Below are 19,437 nucleotides of genomic sequence, written 5' to 3'. Positions count from 1 at the left end.
ACACTGAGCAGCTAACAATTAAGACAAAATAAAAACAAATAAACATGACAAAAAAACAAGGGGTCAAAATTTACACCCCTCAGACAGGGTTCGCAACTTGGGAGTCCTCCTGGATCCACAGCTGACCTTTGATCACCACCTGTCGGCTGTGACCAGGGGGGCATTTGCCCAGGTTCGCCTGGTGCGCCAGTTGCGACCCTACCTGAATCGGGAGGCTCTCACAACAGTCACTCGCGCCCTCGTGACCTCTAGGCTGGAATACTGCAACGTGCTCTACATGGGACTGCCCTTGAAGAGCATCCGGCGGCTTCAGCTAGTCCAGAATGCGGCCGCGCGAGTGATCGTGGGTGCACCTCGGTTCGCCCACATAACACCTATCCTCCGCGAGCTGCACTGGCTACCTGTTGATCTCCGTGTGCGCTTCAAGGTGCTTCTTACTACCTATAAAGCCCTTCATGGTAGTGGATCTGCGTACTTGGGAGACCGCCTCCTGCCAATTACCTCCTCTCAACCCATAAGATCCCACAGATTAGGCCTCCTCCGAGTGCCATCTGCCAGCCAGTGCCGGCTGGCAACTACGCGGAGGAGAGCCTTTTCTGTAGCAGCTCCGACCCTCTGGAACGATCTCCCCGTGGAGATTCGTACCCTCACCACCCTTCAGACCTTCCGCACAGCCCTCAAGATCTGGCTATCCCGCTAGGCCTGGGGGTAAAGACTATAGTTTGCCCCCGCCCGAATGTTGAATGAATGTTGTTTGATCTTAGCTACATACTGTATTTTTATGTTATTGTACGTCTTCCCCTCCCATAAGTTGTTAGCCGCCCTGAGTCCCCTCAGGGAAAAGGGCGGCCTATAAATAAACGCAACTGAAACTGAAACTGACTAGTTTAGTCTTGATAGAACTATATCGTAACTGTTTTATTTTGTTTTCTGTCTTGTTTATGCGCTAATCTTGAAACAGTAGAAAGTATTCTATTCTTAAAATTGCTGCAAACTGCTGTAATATTGTCTGAGTGTATATCCATTAAGAAAATGAATCGATCCTATAACAAGCTACTCTTAACAGATTCCCTTGCCTTATTTATCATTGTATTGATGACTTTTTAAAATGGCATGAAAAGCAATGCTTTTTCAAATTGACTATTAAAAACTGCTTTATGACTTCAAATAATTTACCTGCATTTCTCCTACACATGTTCATATCTGCAACTTGTCTCCACAGATTGATGGTAGGATCATAAACTTCAACACTTTTTCTAACTAAAGGACCATCATGTCCTCCAACTGCATAGAGTAAGTTATTCAAAACCCCAACACCTGCAAAGAGAAAATAAAAAAGATTCAGAAATCAGTGAAAAGGGTCTATTGTTTTCTCAAATGCCATCAATTTTTTTAAAAAGTTAATGAATAATGGAGTGAATTGTTTCAATAAGATTTTGTTAAAAAGCCAGAGATCACATGACACAAATAGTTTTAAATATGAGAACATCATTTGTAAGCTATCCTCCAAGATCTTAAGTATAAAAATCCCAAAATTGCTGTCACATTGTGATGTTTAAATGCAAAATATATTAAATAGACTTAATAATTTTATATATTATGGATAAGCAGTCTGGTGGTATCTTTTCAGCCTAAGAAATGTTATGAAAAGGCTTAAGTTTTCATGAGCTACAAAGCTTATCCCTTGAAATAGAAAAATGCACTGCACATTTTAGCCTTTGGAATGCAAGGACTATGACTTTTATCTCTAAGTTGATATTATAAAACCGCAAGCCACCTTCAAGAGAAAAAAGGGGAGAGGTCTTCCTAATTTATGGTTAAGACAACATAACATTGATGACCAAAGCAGACTTCTGAAGTTAAAAGTGATTCAAAGGCAGAGAGAGGGGGAGGAGGGATTTTTTGTCACAAATATAATTTAAGTTCTGAATGCTTACCAGCTCCACTACGTCGAGTACTCATCTCTGCAACATAGGTCCACTCATTTGAATTATAATTATAGCATTCTACTTTACTAAGGCACTGACGCGATGCACCATCATAGCCACCAACTGCATACAACATACCTGGAAATAGGTTTAGAAGATGTGTATAAAATTTGCACATATTACATAGCTATACACACACAAACATATAGTGACAACCTATCAACTCACTAGATAGCATATTTAAAATATAAATATTTGTTTGGGAAGATTATTTGCATGGTTAATTTTATTTTATTTTTAAAAAGTTGGATTTCCTTTGTAAAATACCTAGGCAAGGAGCAATGAAATTGTATTTCTGTATCACAGCACATGGATACTGTGAAAACGATTTACAGTTCTAATCATCATTCATAATTCTATGGAATTTTAATTTTCATACAGGTTCCAGAGCTTTCATCATTTAGATCAGGGGCATCATAACATATTGTGACTTTTCCCCCTTCGCTAAACCAAGTATGGGAATGGCCAACACATGGCACATCCGGCCTGCAGACTGTGAGTTTGATAGCCCTGATCTAGATTAAACTGATGTACAACCACAGTGGTGCAGTGGCTAGAATGCAGTTCTGTAGACTACTTCTGCTGCCTGCCGACTGTCTGAAATTTGGTACTTCGAATCTCACCAGACTCAAGGTTGGCTCAGCCTTCCGTTCTTCTGAGGTTGGTAAAATAAGGACCCAGATTGTTGGGGGCAATATGCTGACTTTATAAATTGCTTAGAGAGGGCTGTAAAGCACTCTAAGTGCTATTGCTACCATGCCAGTAGAACCTAGTAAAAGGTTTAGGATAGAAAGATATAGATGTCTGTGTGTGTGTGTGTGTGTGTGTGTGTGTGTGTGTGTGTGTGTGTGTATGAATCTATGTATATTTTATTTATATATATAATCTTTTATATTGCTTTAATTGAAGGAATCACTGTGTTCCAAAAGCTAAGTAAAGCAATAATACCAACAAAATAGATATCGATATAATATTTAGTTATTCATTCATTCCATTCAATTTATATAGCCACCCATCTCATATTCATGACTCTCGACAGCTTACAATTAAAGCATAAACATCTCAGATGAATACTTGAAACAGTTTCAATCACTCTAAATCAGGGGTGTCAACTCGCTTCTCATGGGCTAGATGCATCATGTGCTGGCCACGTTAAGCATAGGGGAAAAGGTGCTGTGACAATGCGAGTTTGATACCCCTGCTCTAGATGAACAAATTCAGTTAAGGAATCTGGAACCAAACATAGTACCCAAATAGTCTCCTTGGATAAGTTGGGAGGCTATATAAATTTGATTAATAAAATAAATTAACAAATAACTCCTTTTATCTCTACTGAACAGATGGATATCACATTTGCATGTCATGTTGGGAACTTATGTGCTCCAGAGAGTTAAAATTGGTTTAGTTCCATCTCAAAATTAGCCAGAGACCCCAACATAAAATGAAACTTCAGCAGAAAAGTTTGCTCCCAGCTTGAGCAAAGTATTTATGAACAAATGAAAAGGTATGAACTTTAATTAAATCATCCTGATTTCAGTTTAATCAACCTTCCCTGCTGGGTGCTCCATTTATTTTCTCTCTGCAAGTGTTGCTAGTGGGAAGATGGCAAGGAGCACCAGCACCAGCAATCACATCCATTCCTTTTGGCTTCCCCATTGACTTTTGGGAAGCTACCAGGGAACACTGAAAATGAGGATCACATGACCACGGTGCCCTACCCCTAACACTGAAACGTAGCAGGGCAATAGTGCTGAAATGGTGGCAGCTTCCTTACATTCCATTCTCACAAGAGTCATAGGTCCCAACATCCTTTGAGTTACCTTGGTTCAATAATTGTTGCTTTACAACTTTCAATTTTGTCCAATTGAATATTACAAACAATCAAACAGACACAAGAGTTTTAGTGATATAGAGATTACCCATTCCTCAAACTGCAACTGAAAACATTGGCCCAGTTATGATGGCATGATGGGAAAGCATGTAAAGAAAAATGGGATTCCTCTATAATAAATTGGTAACAAAAGCTCAGTATACTCTAACAATGCTTTTTAATTTTGCAACGTTAAGATGTCTGGATATCAACTACCAGAATACTGGAATTCTGGGAATCCACATATTTTAAAATTGTCACGGTTGAAAAGCTTTGCTCTAAGAATATAGAACTTATTGCATGCCTAGTTTCCTTCAACAACTGGAATGTGGTGGTATCTCTGTGTTCTAGAATCAAAACATAAAGCTTAATTTTCTTTTATCCTTCCTTCAATTTCAAACAAAAGGAAGCCCAAATTCTGTTTTTTCCCTTCTTTTTAATACACAAATATAGAAAATGGTTAAGCTGTATTGCTAAACAATCCTATAATTATTATAATTGTACATTAACATTCAAATATATAGGGCAATTTCATAGGAGTTGTTAGAGAATTAACACTATTTTGTATCAACAAACTTGTTTCTTCCAATTTATTTGCTATAGCCTTGAATGAAAGTAAATGCTTCTTTAAATTGTAAGGACAAATGTACTCTTTTTACGTTAATAATTCAGCTGTAAACATTTTGAAAATTACAAGTACAACATTTATTCATTTAAAAAAAAATAGAAAAAGTACTGTGTTGTTTTAACGGCTTTTCAAATATATGGATTAAAGTATATATTATTCTGTTCATTCTATAAACTCACTTCCCTATTTTATGGGTCAAATATTTTTATGAATGAAAATAAAAATCTTTATCAGGCTGTTCACTCAAGAAGGAAGGAGTATTTATAATGTAAATCATTATCACATTTCAAATTCTTTTAGGTTTTTTTTTTTTTCAATAAAGCCTTCTATCTGAATAGGCAATTTCATAAAAGGAATAATTTTACTTTCTAGAATAAGCCAAGCAAATAGTGTCAGAGCCACAGCACAAAAAAAGGATAGGAGCTGACATAGTAGAGCAGAAATAGTGAAGCAGCATTCCTGGGTCTTCCATTCAGAATAAAGTTCCACTCTGCCTTCCTAACATTCTTAATGTGGTTTAAACAGTGTTTTTTCTTTGAATAGGCAGGGTCTTTGGGATTAGATGTCTTAAAAGATGAGTCATGCACAGAGAAAGTCAATTACCTCCAATTACACCTACTCCAACGCTACTTCTCCTTGTGTTCATTGGAGCTACATGAAACCATTCATCAGTATTCATATTATAAGCTTCTACTGAAGATAAACCTGTAATTAAGCATAAAGAAACCTAATCAAAATGAAGTATTATTAAATCTAGGGGTGGGGTTTCTTTTTGTTTTTGCAGTAAGTACCGGTAATAAACATATAAAAGCATACTTTTTTGCTACCCTTACAGATAACTGGCTAAAATACACTTCATAAATAAAAGTTCCTTTGGGCAGATTTTTCCTTCTGCCTTCTTTTAGGATCACTTTTTCGATTTCCCAAATTAAGCCTGCAGAATTCCCCCAATGATCTTGTATCCAGATCTTTAAACCAGATCCAATCTGACTTGGCCTGAAGCCCAAACTAAATCAGCTGGTAATGCTGCCACCTGCTGAAATAGCACATATAAGTGTTTGTGTGTGTGTGTGTATGTGTGTGTGCGCGTGCACGCCTGCTTGTCCCTCCCCCAAGATAGATTTAGCTCAAGTACGACTCTTCAGATGAAATGACACAAATGAGAAACAAGATATACTCAAGTCTAGAAAATAAAATTTCAAAAACTTTCTAAAGTATTCTACTACTAATGATATACATTTAAGATTTCAGTATGTTTGATAATGTTCTGTTTGGAATTTAAGAAAAGAGATGCCAAAATGTGTTTCAAAGAGGGAGGGGTGTAAAAAAGATGGTGAGAATGATTGCAACAAAAACACTCCACAATCTAGATGCCCTATACAAAGAAGGGCTGTATGGTGATGTCACTATATAAAATGATATACCTGTACTCCCATCAAAACCTCCTACAGCATATAGAAGCCCGTTCAATACAGCAGCGCCCAAAGTGCTTCTTCTTTCTTGCATACAAGCAATGCTTCTCCACTGGTCTTTTACTGGATCATAAGAATCCACAGTACGAACCCTCAAGGAGCCATTGAAGCCACCAACAGCGAAGACAAGGCCATTCATGTATACAACTCCTGGGGGGAAAAGGGGTTGTTCTAGAAGGGTCTTTTCATATATCATGGATTCCAGACCATGTTTTAAAAAGAGGAAATAGCTCTTCTTCTATTTTACTGTACCCTTTTTTAAAAACCATACTCTTTCATCTTCACCTTATCTTGCCTACCCTGTTTTCCTGAAAAGAAGACCTCCCTGGATAATAAGCCCAATCGGGCTTTTGAGCGCATGCGCTAAAATAAGCCCTCCCCTGAAAATAAGCCCTCCCAGAAAATAGTGCAACACAGCAGCAGCCATGAGGTGACCATGCTCGCCATCTCCTGCACCTCAAAAATAACAAGACCTCCCCGAAAATAAGACCACGTGCTTATTTGGGGGGTCAAAAGAAAATAAGACCCTTTTCTTATTTTGGGGGATCACAGTACTATGTTTTACTCTATTTTATCTCATTTTGCTGTATCATATCTCATTTTATTGCATTTTGCAGTGGCTGATGCTCCTGTTTGACATGGTCAATTGACTACTCAATCAAATACATTATATTATATCATAGAATAAAAAGGAAATAGCCGGCATAAATTTAAGCTTGCATGCAGGAAGCATCAATTTAAAGTGTTGGAGTACCTGCCCTGCATCTTCTGGAAGGCAGGTCAGCAACCTGGTACCATCTCTGTTCTTTAAAATCATAACACTCCACACTGCGGATAGCCTTTGGTGCTTGCCCTCCTACCACCACCATCACCTTAAACAGAAGCAACATCATAAATTTAGAGACACATTAAATGGGTGTGTGTGTGTGTGTGTTGGGGGGCAAACTGAACAGTCTTTGACAATGAACAAAAAAATCCTATCCACAGTACTATTCCATTTCTCAGAATGGCATTACTCAGGATGGGTTAAAAAGATTCAAGATATGAATACGGTGTAGCCTTTTTTGACTTGTCCCTGGGGGAAAAAACATGCTATACCCAAACAATTCCCACTAATGAAAAAATGAGAGGGTATCTTCCTTTGCCTACATAGGCTAACTTGGCTTAGTTAAGAGAGTTGTTTCTTTATGAATTGTAACTCTATTTAATGCCACACAATAGTTTTCAAATTTTCTTAAATAAAAGGTAAAGTCCTAGGTGAACAAGAATGTAGTCACAACTGAACAAGTATGCAGCTGAATACTGACAAGACTCTCTAGCTGCTTTATTAATTTTACTAGCTAGATTTAGGTATGCTTTAATCGAACAGGAAAGTAAGACTTGTTGATATAATGGCTCTTCCAATTCTATAACTTTCTACTTTATTTCAATTATTCCAATCATATACATATTTTAAAATAAAAAAAGCTCATGACTTAAATCACATACATTTTTTTTTCATACAGCGCAAGGCAATTCGAAAAGGAAGCACATATAAGTGACATGTTTACCTTTGGAAGACAGGAAGGTGTTCTTAACCTTGTTCGTGTGGACTTCATCAAAGCTCTTTGTTCAAGTGGCAACAAATGGTACTTCATTGCTTCAATCAGGTAATCTTTGCATGCACTGCTATTTTTAACAAGTATCTCTTCTTCAACTCTCTGTGAATTAGCCATATTGATGCAATCTTAGCAAGAAAGAACACACTGACTAATTGGCATGAATGTAGTTTTGATGTACTTATTAGTTTTGAATGGGTTCAGTGAAAACTTTAAAATAATTGTTTTTTTGCTCTTGCTTGTAATCTTTTGTGGATTGAGTGATTGTAATGCTTCCCTTTTTTCCGCTTGAGGTGAAGGGATCTTTTTTTCCCCCCTATTTACTTTTAACTTTTTTGGCTTAAACTAAAACTCTTTTTACTTTAATAAATTTCTTCTTCTACTTGTTGCAATATTATATTGGAGATACTTAAGGAAAGAGGTTTTAAAAGAATCGAATCTGCCACTTGGAACACAAGTCTGAAGCTTTTTTTCCTTTGCTGTTGTAACAATGTTTTCTTTGTTCACTCTTATCTGACTATACTGACTCTGCAACAAAAGGGTTTGGAACATCTCTTTAAAACCTGATAAAGACCCAAGATCACAAATAGTGGTGTGTGGAAAATATTTTGACAAGAATTGGAAAAGGAAAGAACATTTTTAGAACGCTTCTTCTTTGAAAACCATAAAAGAAAATTTGTCTAAAATAAAAATAGACATATTCTTCAAAATCTATGACAGGCTAAAGTGGTAGATAGTACCAAATTCTTCTTCTTGCTCTTTCTCTATATTTTTCCTTACTCTAAAAAATGGAGCAATACTCAGATGAAGAAAACTTGTTAATTCAAAACATTTTGGCTGGACTTCAAAACATCTCAGAAGGACTTGAGAGATTTGACAAGAAATGGGACAGACTATGGGATATTACAAAAAAAGATGATGGGGTTATAGCCCCATAAATTAAAGAAGTGAATGAAAATACAAAAAACATAAGAACTCAGATGAACTTATAAATGGAGTAAACGTGAGTGAAAGTGGAAAGAAGGGAAGCTGGAAAAGTGACTTTGATAATTTGGTGTTCCACCCCAAACTCCAAGATGTAGGAGAAAAAGAAAGAGCAAAAAAGATGGAGTTAATAAGACAATCTATTCAGAAACAAACCTGACAATCAAAGTTAAGCTTACATTAATAACAACTCAAGGGCAACAAAACCACATGAGAGATTGTTTAAGCTTCAATGTACGGAGATAAGTCTTAAACCCTGGAAAGGTTCTGGATATAGAATTGACACAACAACTGGCGAGAGATGAAAGACCATTTTGTTACTGGAAAGATACTGGTTAATAATGCCAATTGATGGAAAAAAGCTAGTTAATTTTTGATGATTATTAAGTAGAGATTTTAGTACCTTATAGACTGTTTTAAATTACTACTGAATGTTTATCCATTAACATAAATTTACTATGATATTAATAGAGAAATAATAACCCTAGTTAGGATAAATAAGCAGGCCACAGAAATGCTAATATACATTCTGGGTGATTGTCAAGTAGAAATGTTAATATTTCTTAGATTGTCTTAGATGTCTAATGTTTATTTTCTTAGCACGTAATTAACTAATTTGGGATTGAGGGAAAAGTCCTATAAATCTTATTAATAAATCATTGTTTAAAGATGGTTATAAAGTTATAATATTGTGTGGGCCTGGAGAGGAGAGATAATCAGTAAATAACCTTTAGTTAACTACAATAATAACAATGAAATGTTAATGGACAATATTTAACGATACATATGTGTGTGTTACTGGAGGGGGGAGAAATGCTTAGATATCTTAATTTTAGAACATGTCATAAAGGAGCAATGGTATTGGAGATCTATTGAAATTGCAAATGAACGCCAGTAGGTGGTGGTGTCTTCTAATATAAATGATTCTAGATAAAAACATGTTTAAAGAATGGTAACCAAATGAAAATTATGGTACAGGGATAGTAAAATATATAACTTTTCTTTCTTGACTTAAATGTACAACATGATTTGAATGAAGTATATGCAAGGACTGTGGAAGAAACGCACGGAATATATTTGTAACCAATCGATACACTTTCAACAAGATGGAATGAAAGATGATTTTTTTCCTTATTTTTTTTAACTAAAACAATAAAAAAATTTCTCAAAAAAAATTATATGCAATACTCCCATATTCCCTCACAACAACCCTATGAGGTAGATTGGGTCAAGGGAGTTGACTGCAGATGGAGTAGAAACTGAATCTCTCTGGTGTCAGTCAAATACGGGACAATTCAATAAATACACAAGATAAATTTTTGATAGAACTGTGGCCAATAAAAATAAAATGAAGAAAATCAATCAAGAAATACAACAGTATTATCTAGTACAGTGTTTCTCAACCTTGGCGACTTTAAGTCCTGTGGACTTCAATTCCCAGAATCCCCCTGGCTGGGGGATTCTGGGAGTTGAAGTCCACAGGACTTAAAGTCGCCAAGGTTGAGAAACACTGATCTAGTATCAACGAAAATGCAGTCACCAATAGTAAAAGTAACCAAATGAAATGATTAATAGAACAATTGAATTGTTGTGCGGTGAGTTGGCTATGGTGAGTTGGTTGCAGCAAATTGGCCTGGACCAGGGCTGTCAAACTCCCGATATCCACGGGCTGGATGCGTCACGTGCTGGCCACGTCCATGCCAGTTTAGCGAAGGGGGGAAAAAGTCCCGATACATCACATGACGCCGCCATGACGACTGAGTTTGACACCCCTGGCTTAGACCCTTTGCTATGTTTCTTCCATTGCACAAGCTTTTATCTTTCAGTATAACAAGGGGAAAAAAGACCATGAATGAAATGTTTCCAGTTAATTACCTGGAGCAAATATTCCTTTGACAGCAAAGGTAATCGAACATGTTCCATCAGACGTGCCATGAGTTCCTGCCTCACATCTTTGTCATAGTTAACCCAAGTAACCACTGCTTCGAAAACCTTATGTGAAGTAAAGACACATTATGAGTTCTGCATATGGTTTTCTTGACACCATAGAGATATGACAGAACTTAGAGATATAGAACTCTAAGATTTTGCTCATTTTATAATTCAAATTGAAAGAGAGGAAGAACATTTCCAACAACAGCCAGCTGGAACTGCCTTGTCTAATTCTCTGTTGTCTCCACCCATTCATCTCTTAGAAGTGAAGACATATTGGTTATATAAAGTTTTAACTTATCTAGACCAGATTAATGTGTTTTTTTAAATGTAACAATAACTAGCTAGTTTCGGCATTACAAAGAACACATCTCATTTCCCTTCCCCCTATGTGTTCTGACCTAGGCTTCCTGAGACAGTAAAAACCACATGGTTAGTCCCCAAAACCTCTTTTTATTTCAACGGTTGTGAATTATGTTCATTCACAGCTCATAATGAGTCACAAATAGTTTGTAAAAAGTCTGACAGACATCTGCCACAGTCTTTCGGTATAAGGCTGATAAGCACACACCTTTATCTCCCTTGAAATGCTGCCAAAGACCTAACTGCCAATTAGCTTTGCATGGCTACATGGAGCATAGAGTCAAAACAGAGCTCCAGAATTTAAACCAACCAGAACGAACGAAGTTGCTTCCTGCAAAGGCTCACGTGCCTTTGCTCCTCCTTTGTCTTATGGGAGGGGCCAATCATCTCCAAGCCTTACTCCCAAATTGCCCCTTTTGTCTTAACCCTTCTTGCCCTCTGGCACCTCTGTGCATGTGCACACTGGGAACAGGGGGAGCCTGTTTCTCTGCCTCACTGATGTCCAACTCTGGAGGCTCTAGAGGTAGCACATAACTCCCAGACAGCCCTGGCCCCCTCTCTGTCTCTGACACAGAGCCCTCATCCAAGCCTTCCCCAGACTCCAAGCCTGGCTCATGTTCCCCCCCAACCTCCTCACTGTCCGACTGCTGCCAGCTCCTCAGGCCGCCAGGGGACCACAACACTATGAACTCTTTTTCTGAATTAGCTGGAACTAGGATTTCCTATCAGTATTTATAATTTTAAGATCTTTTACATGTTTAGAAGTATTTGTATCGGTTCCACCACAAAACCGCGATGTCCTTATCCGCGCCGACATAAGTGCGGAGGCAAATCCGCGGCGTCCGAAGCGCTAAGAAAAAAACGACCCTACCGCCGCGATAACAGCGCGGTGACAGAAGGGCGTTCTACATGCTTCGTTCTTTGCCTCCAAAGGTAGCCCTCCTCCTCCAGCTGACAGCGGCAGCGGGCATGGGGCAAAGCGGGCTGCCCAGCAGCAGCAGCCCGTGGGAAGGGTCCAGCTCAGCCGCAGGGGGCAGCAGGAAGTGGAGGAGGACGCGGCAGCGGCGGCGGCTGAGGCTCTCCCGGGCCGGCGAAGCGCGCTTGCCCGGCGGAGGCAGGCTGCCCTCTTCTTCCTCAACAACATCTCCTTGGACGGGCGGCCTCCACCGCCGGCGCCTCCCCCGGAGGAAGAGGCAGGGCGGGCGGGCGGCGGCGGCTGAGGCTCTCCCGGGGCCGGCGAAGCAGGTTGCCCGGTGGCGGCGGCCGCCCATCCAAGGAGATGTTGTTGAGGAAGAAGAGGGCGGCCTGCCTCTGCCGGGCAAGCCCGCTTCGCCAGCCCCGGGAGAGCCTCAGCCGCCGCCGCCGCTGCGTCCTCCTCCGCCGTCGGCGGCCCTGCTCGGGCCCCCCGCGGGCTTCCTGCTGTCCCCCGTGGCTGTGCTGGACTCTTCCCGCAGGCTGCTGCTGCCGCTGTCAGCTGGAGGAGGAGGGCTACCTTTGGAGGCAAAGAACGAAGCATGTAGAACGCCCTTCTGTCACCGCGCTGTTGTCCCCGCGGTGATGACGCGCGATGATGACGTCGCGACTTTAGTGACGCGATTTAATCTCCGCTATTTTGCGTAGCGCGGTTTTGTCGTGCCACGATTTGTATCATATACAGTTTGACTCAGATTATATTTTCACAATTGGTTTTCCTTGAGGAGATAAATATTAGAACCTTCTACCAGTTTATTAATAGTTGGAGTTAACGTAGGAGACCCTGTTCTTCTTCTAAGCAAGAAAAGGGTCTCCTACATTATCACCAACTATATAATAATGTAGGTAAAAGAGTTTTCTTTGAGTTTCATAAATTCTTGCTTTGTTAATCACAATTGGAGAAAAAAATCTGAACGGACTAGAGTGAAAGTGAAAACACATTCAAAGATCTTTCTCCTATATCCTCCTATGAAGGTATATATTGTAAATGGATAAATATTTCAACAATGTTGTTCTAATCTAGTTCCCTGATTTTAAAGGTGGGCAAAAACTTTTGCATTACAAATATTTCAAAGCCAAATTTAGACACTTCTGACCTTACTGTGACCGTTCTTATATTGGAATATTTTTGGCAAAAAAAGACACAGCATCTGAGTATCAAATCAAAAAAGAACAGAACACTCCATTTCAAACTCTAATTTTAAACATTAGAATCTAAAACAGATTGCACAACTCTACTTTATTACATATCATAACATCTAAATAAGGAAGACATTACCTTACCTTTTCTTCTGATGCTACTGTTAATTTGTCACTGGATATTAAGCTGCACACCTGTTCTACACCAAGACTGAGAAATTCCTCACCTAGTACAACCTCAGTAAAGTTCTGTTCTATTTCAAGAAAAAAATGTAAACATATGGATTGCAGCAACAGAAGCAGCATGAAGGAAACATTTTATCCTTGTAGAGATTCAGGAAACACAACATAGTTTTCTTTCTAGTTATAATAGCTAGAATATACCGCTCATGTCTATGAAAAGAATAATGTCATTTAAAATGTGGAAATCTTATTTATAAAGCCAATTGGACTTTGTATATAACTACCAACATATTTTTAAAATAAGGCCACTACATTTGAAAATAAGACTGACAAGTAGATCTTCCTTTTGAAAGATGTAATACATAATAGGATTCAAAGATTGAAATCATGGCAGGATAAATCCCATTTTATATATAGTGTGTCCCAAAGTCTTATTACAGAACTATATTAAGACTTAGAACACCCTATCATTTTTGTTTCAGTACATTTGAGCATGTTACAAAGTGTGCATGATGTTATATACACCAAGAGCATATACAAACAAATATAAGCAAACATGATAGATGAATTCTACTATTACTAATAGTAAGTGAAACTAACAATTTAACCAGAGATGGGTTCCTACCAGTTCACACCTATTTGGTAGAACTGGTTCGTCAAATCTACCGAACCGGTTAGAAGAGGTTCCACCAGTGGACCCGGAAAGCAGGCCACACCTACAGAAGAGGTTCCAAAAATTTTTGAAACCCACCACTGGTCCTTGGATATGATTATTCTACACTATCATGCTCATATTTATAAAACTCAGTGCCTCTGTGAAAGGTAAGGATGACTACTGTGTTTGTGGTGGAATCAGAACATTGCGTGTGTTGAAGTTGTTTTAACGCAAACCAAAGATGCCTTTTAAAAAACAAGTTTACATCATATTCTTATGCATGCCAATGCTGTTTGGGAGGTAATTTAAGGTGGTACTGACAACTATCGTCGGCATCTTCATATCCGGTCACATGGGCGGCAAGCCATTCCCACAAAGGAGGCCTCACCCACAGAGTAGGTTCGAACAATTTTTGAAAGCCACCACTGAATTTAACCATGGATGCTGTAGGGTTATATTTGATATGTTTCTTTTTGTAAGCCATCCATAATCATCTGCATATAGTAGATAGCTATAAAATCAACTAAAATTATAAAATAAACGAATAAGGCAACATTATTTGAGAGGCAGTTTGGTTTAGTAGTTAAGGCACCAGGCTAGAAACTGGGAGATTGTGAGTTCCAGTCCTGCTTTAGTCATGAAAACCAAATGAGTGACTTTGGGCTAGTCACTCTTTCTTAGCCTAACTCTCTTCACGGGGTTGTTCTGGTGGAGAAAATAGGAGGAGGAAGATGTGTTGGATTAGAATATGGTATACCAAAATAACGACATCCAATTTAAAACAGATCTTCCAAACAAAATAAAGCTGATCACATATGGTAGTGCTTAAAAACTACTTTCCTCAATAAATATTGTAAACTACAGTAGTCTCAGGATCTGTTGAAGTAACAGTTCATGTTTTAGATCATATTTACGCATAAATATTGAAAATTCAAAAATGTTCACAAGCTTATGAGCACCATTCCATAGGTTGCTAGTTGATGTACAAAGATTTCAAATCATTGTTTAAACAAAGAAAGGAAAGGAGCTTGACAGATATCCAGTGGAAAATAATTCTACAATTCACCCTATTTCTGATTCCCCCTATTCCGAGGGAAGCGCTTCAAGCCAGCAGTAAACAGGCATCGCCCAGGCTGATGAAATTGGGATGCTCCGGAAGGAAGGAAGTGAAAAGAGAAAGTGAGTCCATCTGGTGAGGTATTTTTTCTATTTTGCGAAAGACTGCCCAAAGAATTTTTTTTTAAAGCCAAATTAGATCCTTAAGCAAAAGAATTGAGTGGCGAAATTAATCCTAATTGGATTGCTGTGGAAAGCTTTTTTTTTCTTTGTAACTATTCTTTGTGGATTGAAGTGCTCACAACGTTTCTCATTTCTCCTCTTAAAGTGAACAGATTGATTTTTTCTTCTTCTTTTTGTTGCTTTATTTTTTGACTTCTGGATTAAAAACTTCCTTCTTATTTTAACAATTCTTCCATTTACTTGTTATTAAATTTCACTAAAAGAAATCTAAAGAACTTTGTTTCCTATAAGCCAGAGATAAATATTAGAAAGTGAAAAGTAGCCCACTGCCACTCGGTCAGAGGCTGGGGTTTTTGAAACAACGTATCTCTTTTCTTTCCTTCTTTGACTTCACTGACTTTGTAGCTGAACGGTTTGCAACTTGTTTACAGAAACTGATTAAGAGCCAAGGGCATGAATTGTTTTCTCAGGTGCCTTTGAAAACTATTTTGGCAGGGGAAAGAAAGGGGGGGGGACAGAACCCTTCTCCTTTGAAGAGCATAAAATAACTTGTGTTCAAGTCAATCTAAAATAAAAAAATAAAAGAGGCCCTGAAGGCGAGAGTGGCAGGCTATTAGTTTTTCTCTTTCTTTCTTTCCTTTCTTCTTTCTTTCTTCTTTCTTTCTTTCTTTCTTTCTTTCTTTCTTTCTTTCTTTCTTTCTTTCTTTCTTTCTTTCTTTCTTTCTCTCTCTCTCTCTCTCTCTTATTCTCTCTCTCTCTCTTTCTTTCTTTCTTCTGTTTTGGAAACATGGATCAATATCCAGATGAGGAAACCTTAAAATTCCAAAATATCTTGGCTGGAATTCAAAATCTATTGGAAGGATATGGGAGAATTGAGAAGTTGGAAAAACTAGTCTTCCTCACAGCAAAAGATGATGGGGTTGGGGCCCCAAAAATTAAAGGGGAGAATGAAGATATAGAAGAGCTGAGGTGGCGCAATGGTTAGGGTGCAGTACTGCAGGAGACTTCAGCTGACTGTTATCTGCAGTTCAGCAGTTCTAATCTTACCGGCTCAAGGTTGACTCAGCCTTCCATCCTTCCGAGGTGGGTGAAATGAGGACCCAGACTGTGGGGGCGATATGCTGACTCTGTAAAACGCTTAGAGAGGTCTGAAAGCCCTATGAAGCGGTATATAAGTCTAACTGCTATTGCTATTGCTATATAGAAGATAAAGATAAGACTAGATGAATTTATTAATGGAGCAAATGTGGGTGAAAGTAGATAGAAGGGAATATGGAAAAGCAAATTCAACGAATTGGAGCTCTACCCCAGATTCCAGAACACAGAAGAAAAAAAATAGTAATGATGATGGACTTAAGAGAAATTTTTTCAGAAGCAAGATTGATAACCAAAGACAAGCTAATTTTAGTAGCAGCTGGTGGGCAATGAGATTACCTGAGAGATCCTTCAAGCAACAAAGTGCGGAGAGGTCTATAAAAACATTATAAAGGACATAAAAAGAAGACTGACACCACAATTGGCAAGAGAGATAAGACTGTTTTGTTACTGGAAAGATACAGGTTGACAATGAAAGTTGATAATAAACAATTAGTTGATTTTGGTGATTAATAAGTAGGAATTTAGTAACTTTTAGATTGTTATCAAATGTTTATTTGCTACCAATTAATTAACTATAATAACAATAATGAAATGATAATGGATACAGCTTAATGATATATACATGTACTGGCAATCTAGTAAAAGAAATTTGGATATAAATTGCAAATTGTGACTTGGGAAAAAGACCTATAAATTTTATTAACAAATTTTTATTTAGATCTTGTTATAAAGGTGTATGGTTTTTTGGGGGGGGAGGGGTGTCTGACGAGAGGAGATGGAACATAAATGGTAAATGATTTTTAGCCAATTATAATAACAACAAGGAAATGTCAATGGACAGTGTTTAACAATATATACATGCTATAGTATTGGCAAAAGTAATTTGGATATAAATTCTAAACAGTGAGTTGGGGGAAAAAGAGGAGGGGGAAAGGTTTAGAAACTTTATTAATTGGCTTTTACTTAAAAGATGTCATAAAGGTGTAATGTTATTGGAGGAGTTTTTTGAAATAGCTAATGAATGCCATTATGAGGTTGTGTCTTTAAGTATGAATGATTTAATAGCAATAGCAATAGCAGATAGACTTATATACTGCTTCATAGGGCTTTTAGCCCTCTCTAAGCGGTTTACAGATTGCCCCCAACAACAATCCGGGTCCTCATTTTACCCACCTTGGAAGGATGGAAGGCTGAGTCAACCCTGAGCCGGTGAGATTTGAACAGCCGAACTGCAGTCAGCTGAAGTAGCCTGCAGTGCTGCATTTAACCACTGCGCCACCTCGGTAAAAGCATGTTCAAATAATTGTAGTCAAATGAGAATTGCGGTACATTGATAGTAAGATATACAAAGATTTTTGATTCAAAGTGTATAATCTAATATGAACTATAAGTAATGACTGTGGAAGAAATGCACGAAAGTTATCTGTAACCAATCAACATGCTTTCTACAAGTTGTAATGAAGGATGGTTCTTTTTTTGTGTTTTTGTTCAATTAAAATAAAATAAAAACTTTTCAAAAAAAAAAAGAAAAAAAGAAATTGCTTTCCGGAAGGTAAACTCCACAGACGCAAGCATACATGTATGGTTAATACAAGTGGAATAATTCTCAACACAGACCCTTGATGATACAATGCAGAAGAGCATTTCTCAGAAATGGTAGGTGGTCAGATAAAAAACTAGTTGCTTTTGCTATATTATCACTATTATAGCTAAAGTATTCTGGGAAACTGAATTGCTGTCTATTGAATTGGCACATTAACAATAATTCTTTTCTTTATTCTGGCAAATTGAATCCTAGTATTGTATTACCACATTAATTGAGAAAGGGAAAAAGTGCCAGTTTTCAAAGATTTAATACTGCTTTGTTTAAATATATATTTTAATCTTAAAATTTAGTTTTTGAAATTTATTCAACCTCTTGGCTGCTTTGCTAATGTCAAATCATAAAACAATTTTTGTTTGTTATCGGTACAACTTTAATTTCTCTGTTGTAATTTACATTCTTTTTAATGTGAGCAATATGGCTTCTCCAAAGTTAAAAATACCACAATCCTCATATTTAGAATTGAACTTCCACTTACCTACGAATGTGTTGGCCTTGTTCAGAAGCTCAATGCAGGCATGCACATCAGCAAATGCTCGAATACCCAAACAGTTGACAGGATGAAGCTGAGTTTCCAAAAAATCACAGCAACTTTTTTTTACATCCTGCAGCTGCAACAAGCTGGCTGCTGGGAGTAGTACCTACAATAACCAAAATTAAAGGAGTCAGTATCATCAAGAAAAGTAAAAAAGGAATTTCTAAGTCTAAGACTGTCTGTAAGGGGTTAAGTAATTATATAACTAATAGGTAAATTCAATCTTAATTCTGTTTTGAACTTTTACTATTATGGATACTGATGAAGAATTGACAGAACAGGACAGCAGTGACACGGCTATTTAAATTGTACACTGTGTTTCGACAAATGAATCAGAATAGATCAGGATATACATGCTTTGCTTCTCTATAATTTCTTCATTTTAGTGAGTAGGGAGTCAGTCTAGGACAGGGATGTCAAATTGACGGCCCACGGGCGGGATGCATCACACCATGCCCACCCCAGCACCATGAAGGGGGAAAATATCATGAAACGTCATGTGAAGCAACGTAACACAGCAAGTTCGACACCCGTGGTCTAGGAAGTTTCTTCCATACTATATTTAAAACTTGTCAAAGGAGGTTAGGATTTGGAAGTCACATTTCCAGAAAAATATTTTTTATTTTTTGTTCTCTTACATAGCATTTTAAGTATACATTCACATAATTGTTATTCTTCTTTACATTTATCACTCTTATACATTTGTTATTTCATTTAATAGGTTATAATATACAGTTTGGGTTGCTTTATTTACCATCCCTTCCTCCTGTTGTAACACCACCTTATTTTCCCTTTCTTTTCTCCCTCCGTCCCTTCTCTACTTTCTTCCTTCTTCCTCTCTTTCCCCTTCCTTCTTCCCTTACCTTTCTCCTACTCCTACTCTTCCTCTTCCTACCCTCTGTCCTTCTCTTCCTCTCCCTTCCATCCTCCTTTCCTTACCTCTTCCTTCTTTCCCCCATTTTCTTTTCATTTTCTCCTCCTTTCTCTCTTTCTTTTCTGTTATTGTAGGTGTCTCTTTCAGATCTCAATTTATGTTTCCTTGAGATGGTATTTTTGTAAACCCAAATGTAATTTGATATCATTTCTTATTCCATTACCTTCCCTAATCTATCCTAACTATATTCCCCCACTTTTATATCTCGCTTTTGGATGTATACTTATATATTTAATATTTTCT

At 37.9% G+C, this 19,437-nt stretch overlaps 1 protein-coding gene across 3 annotated transcripts in view; it reads right to left on the bottom strand.

Moving 5' to 3' along the window:
* Positions 1-19,437, bottom strand: part of KLHL2 (kelch like family member 2) — a 42,055-nt gene that overhangs the window by 3,628 nt on the left and 18,990 nt on the right. For 2 of the 3 annotated variants that reach the window (XM_087724684.1, XM_087724682.1), the window contains 9 exons: positions 18,204-18,366; positions 13,092-13,201; positions 10,416-10,532; positions 7,509-7,658; positions 6,713-6,830; positions 5,911-6,108; positions 5,090-5,191; positions 1,938-2,066; positions 1,177-1,317 (listed from right to left, as the gene is read on the bottom strand). In XM_087724684.1, coding sequence (XP_087580810.1) covers positions 1,177-1,317; positions 1,938-2,066; positions 5,090-5,191; positions 5,911-6,108; positions 6,713-6,830; positions 7,509-7,658; positions 10,416-10,532; positions 13,092-13,201; positions 18,204-18,366 — 1,228 coding nt within the window. The remainder of the gene's footprint in view (positions 1-1,176; positions 1,318-1,937; positions 2,067-5,089; positions 5,192-5,910; positions 6,109-6,712; positions 6,831-7,508; positions 7,659-10,415; positions 10,533-13,091; positions 13,202-18,203; positions 18,367-19,437) is intronic. The other variant, XM_087724683.1, reaches the window with a different exon arrangement.

Source organism: Thamnophis sirtalis, unplaced genomic scaffold (genome assembly GCF_051295495.1).
Source record: "Thamnophis sirtalis isolate CommonGarterSnake01/CBP01778 unplaced genomic scaffold, rThaSir2_p1.2 scaffold_10, whole genome shotgun sequence".
NCBI lineage: Eukaryota > Metazoa > Chordata > Lepidosauria > Squamata > Natricidae > Thamnophis > Thamnophis sirtalis.
This window is presented reverse-complemented; position numbering and strand designations above follow the sequence as displayed.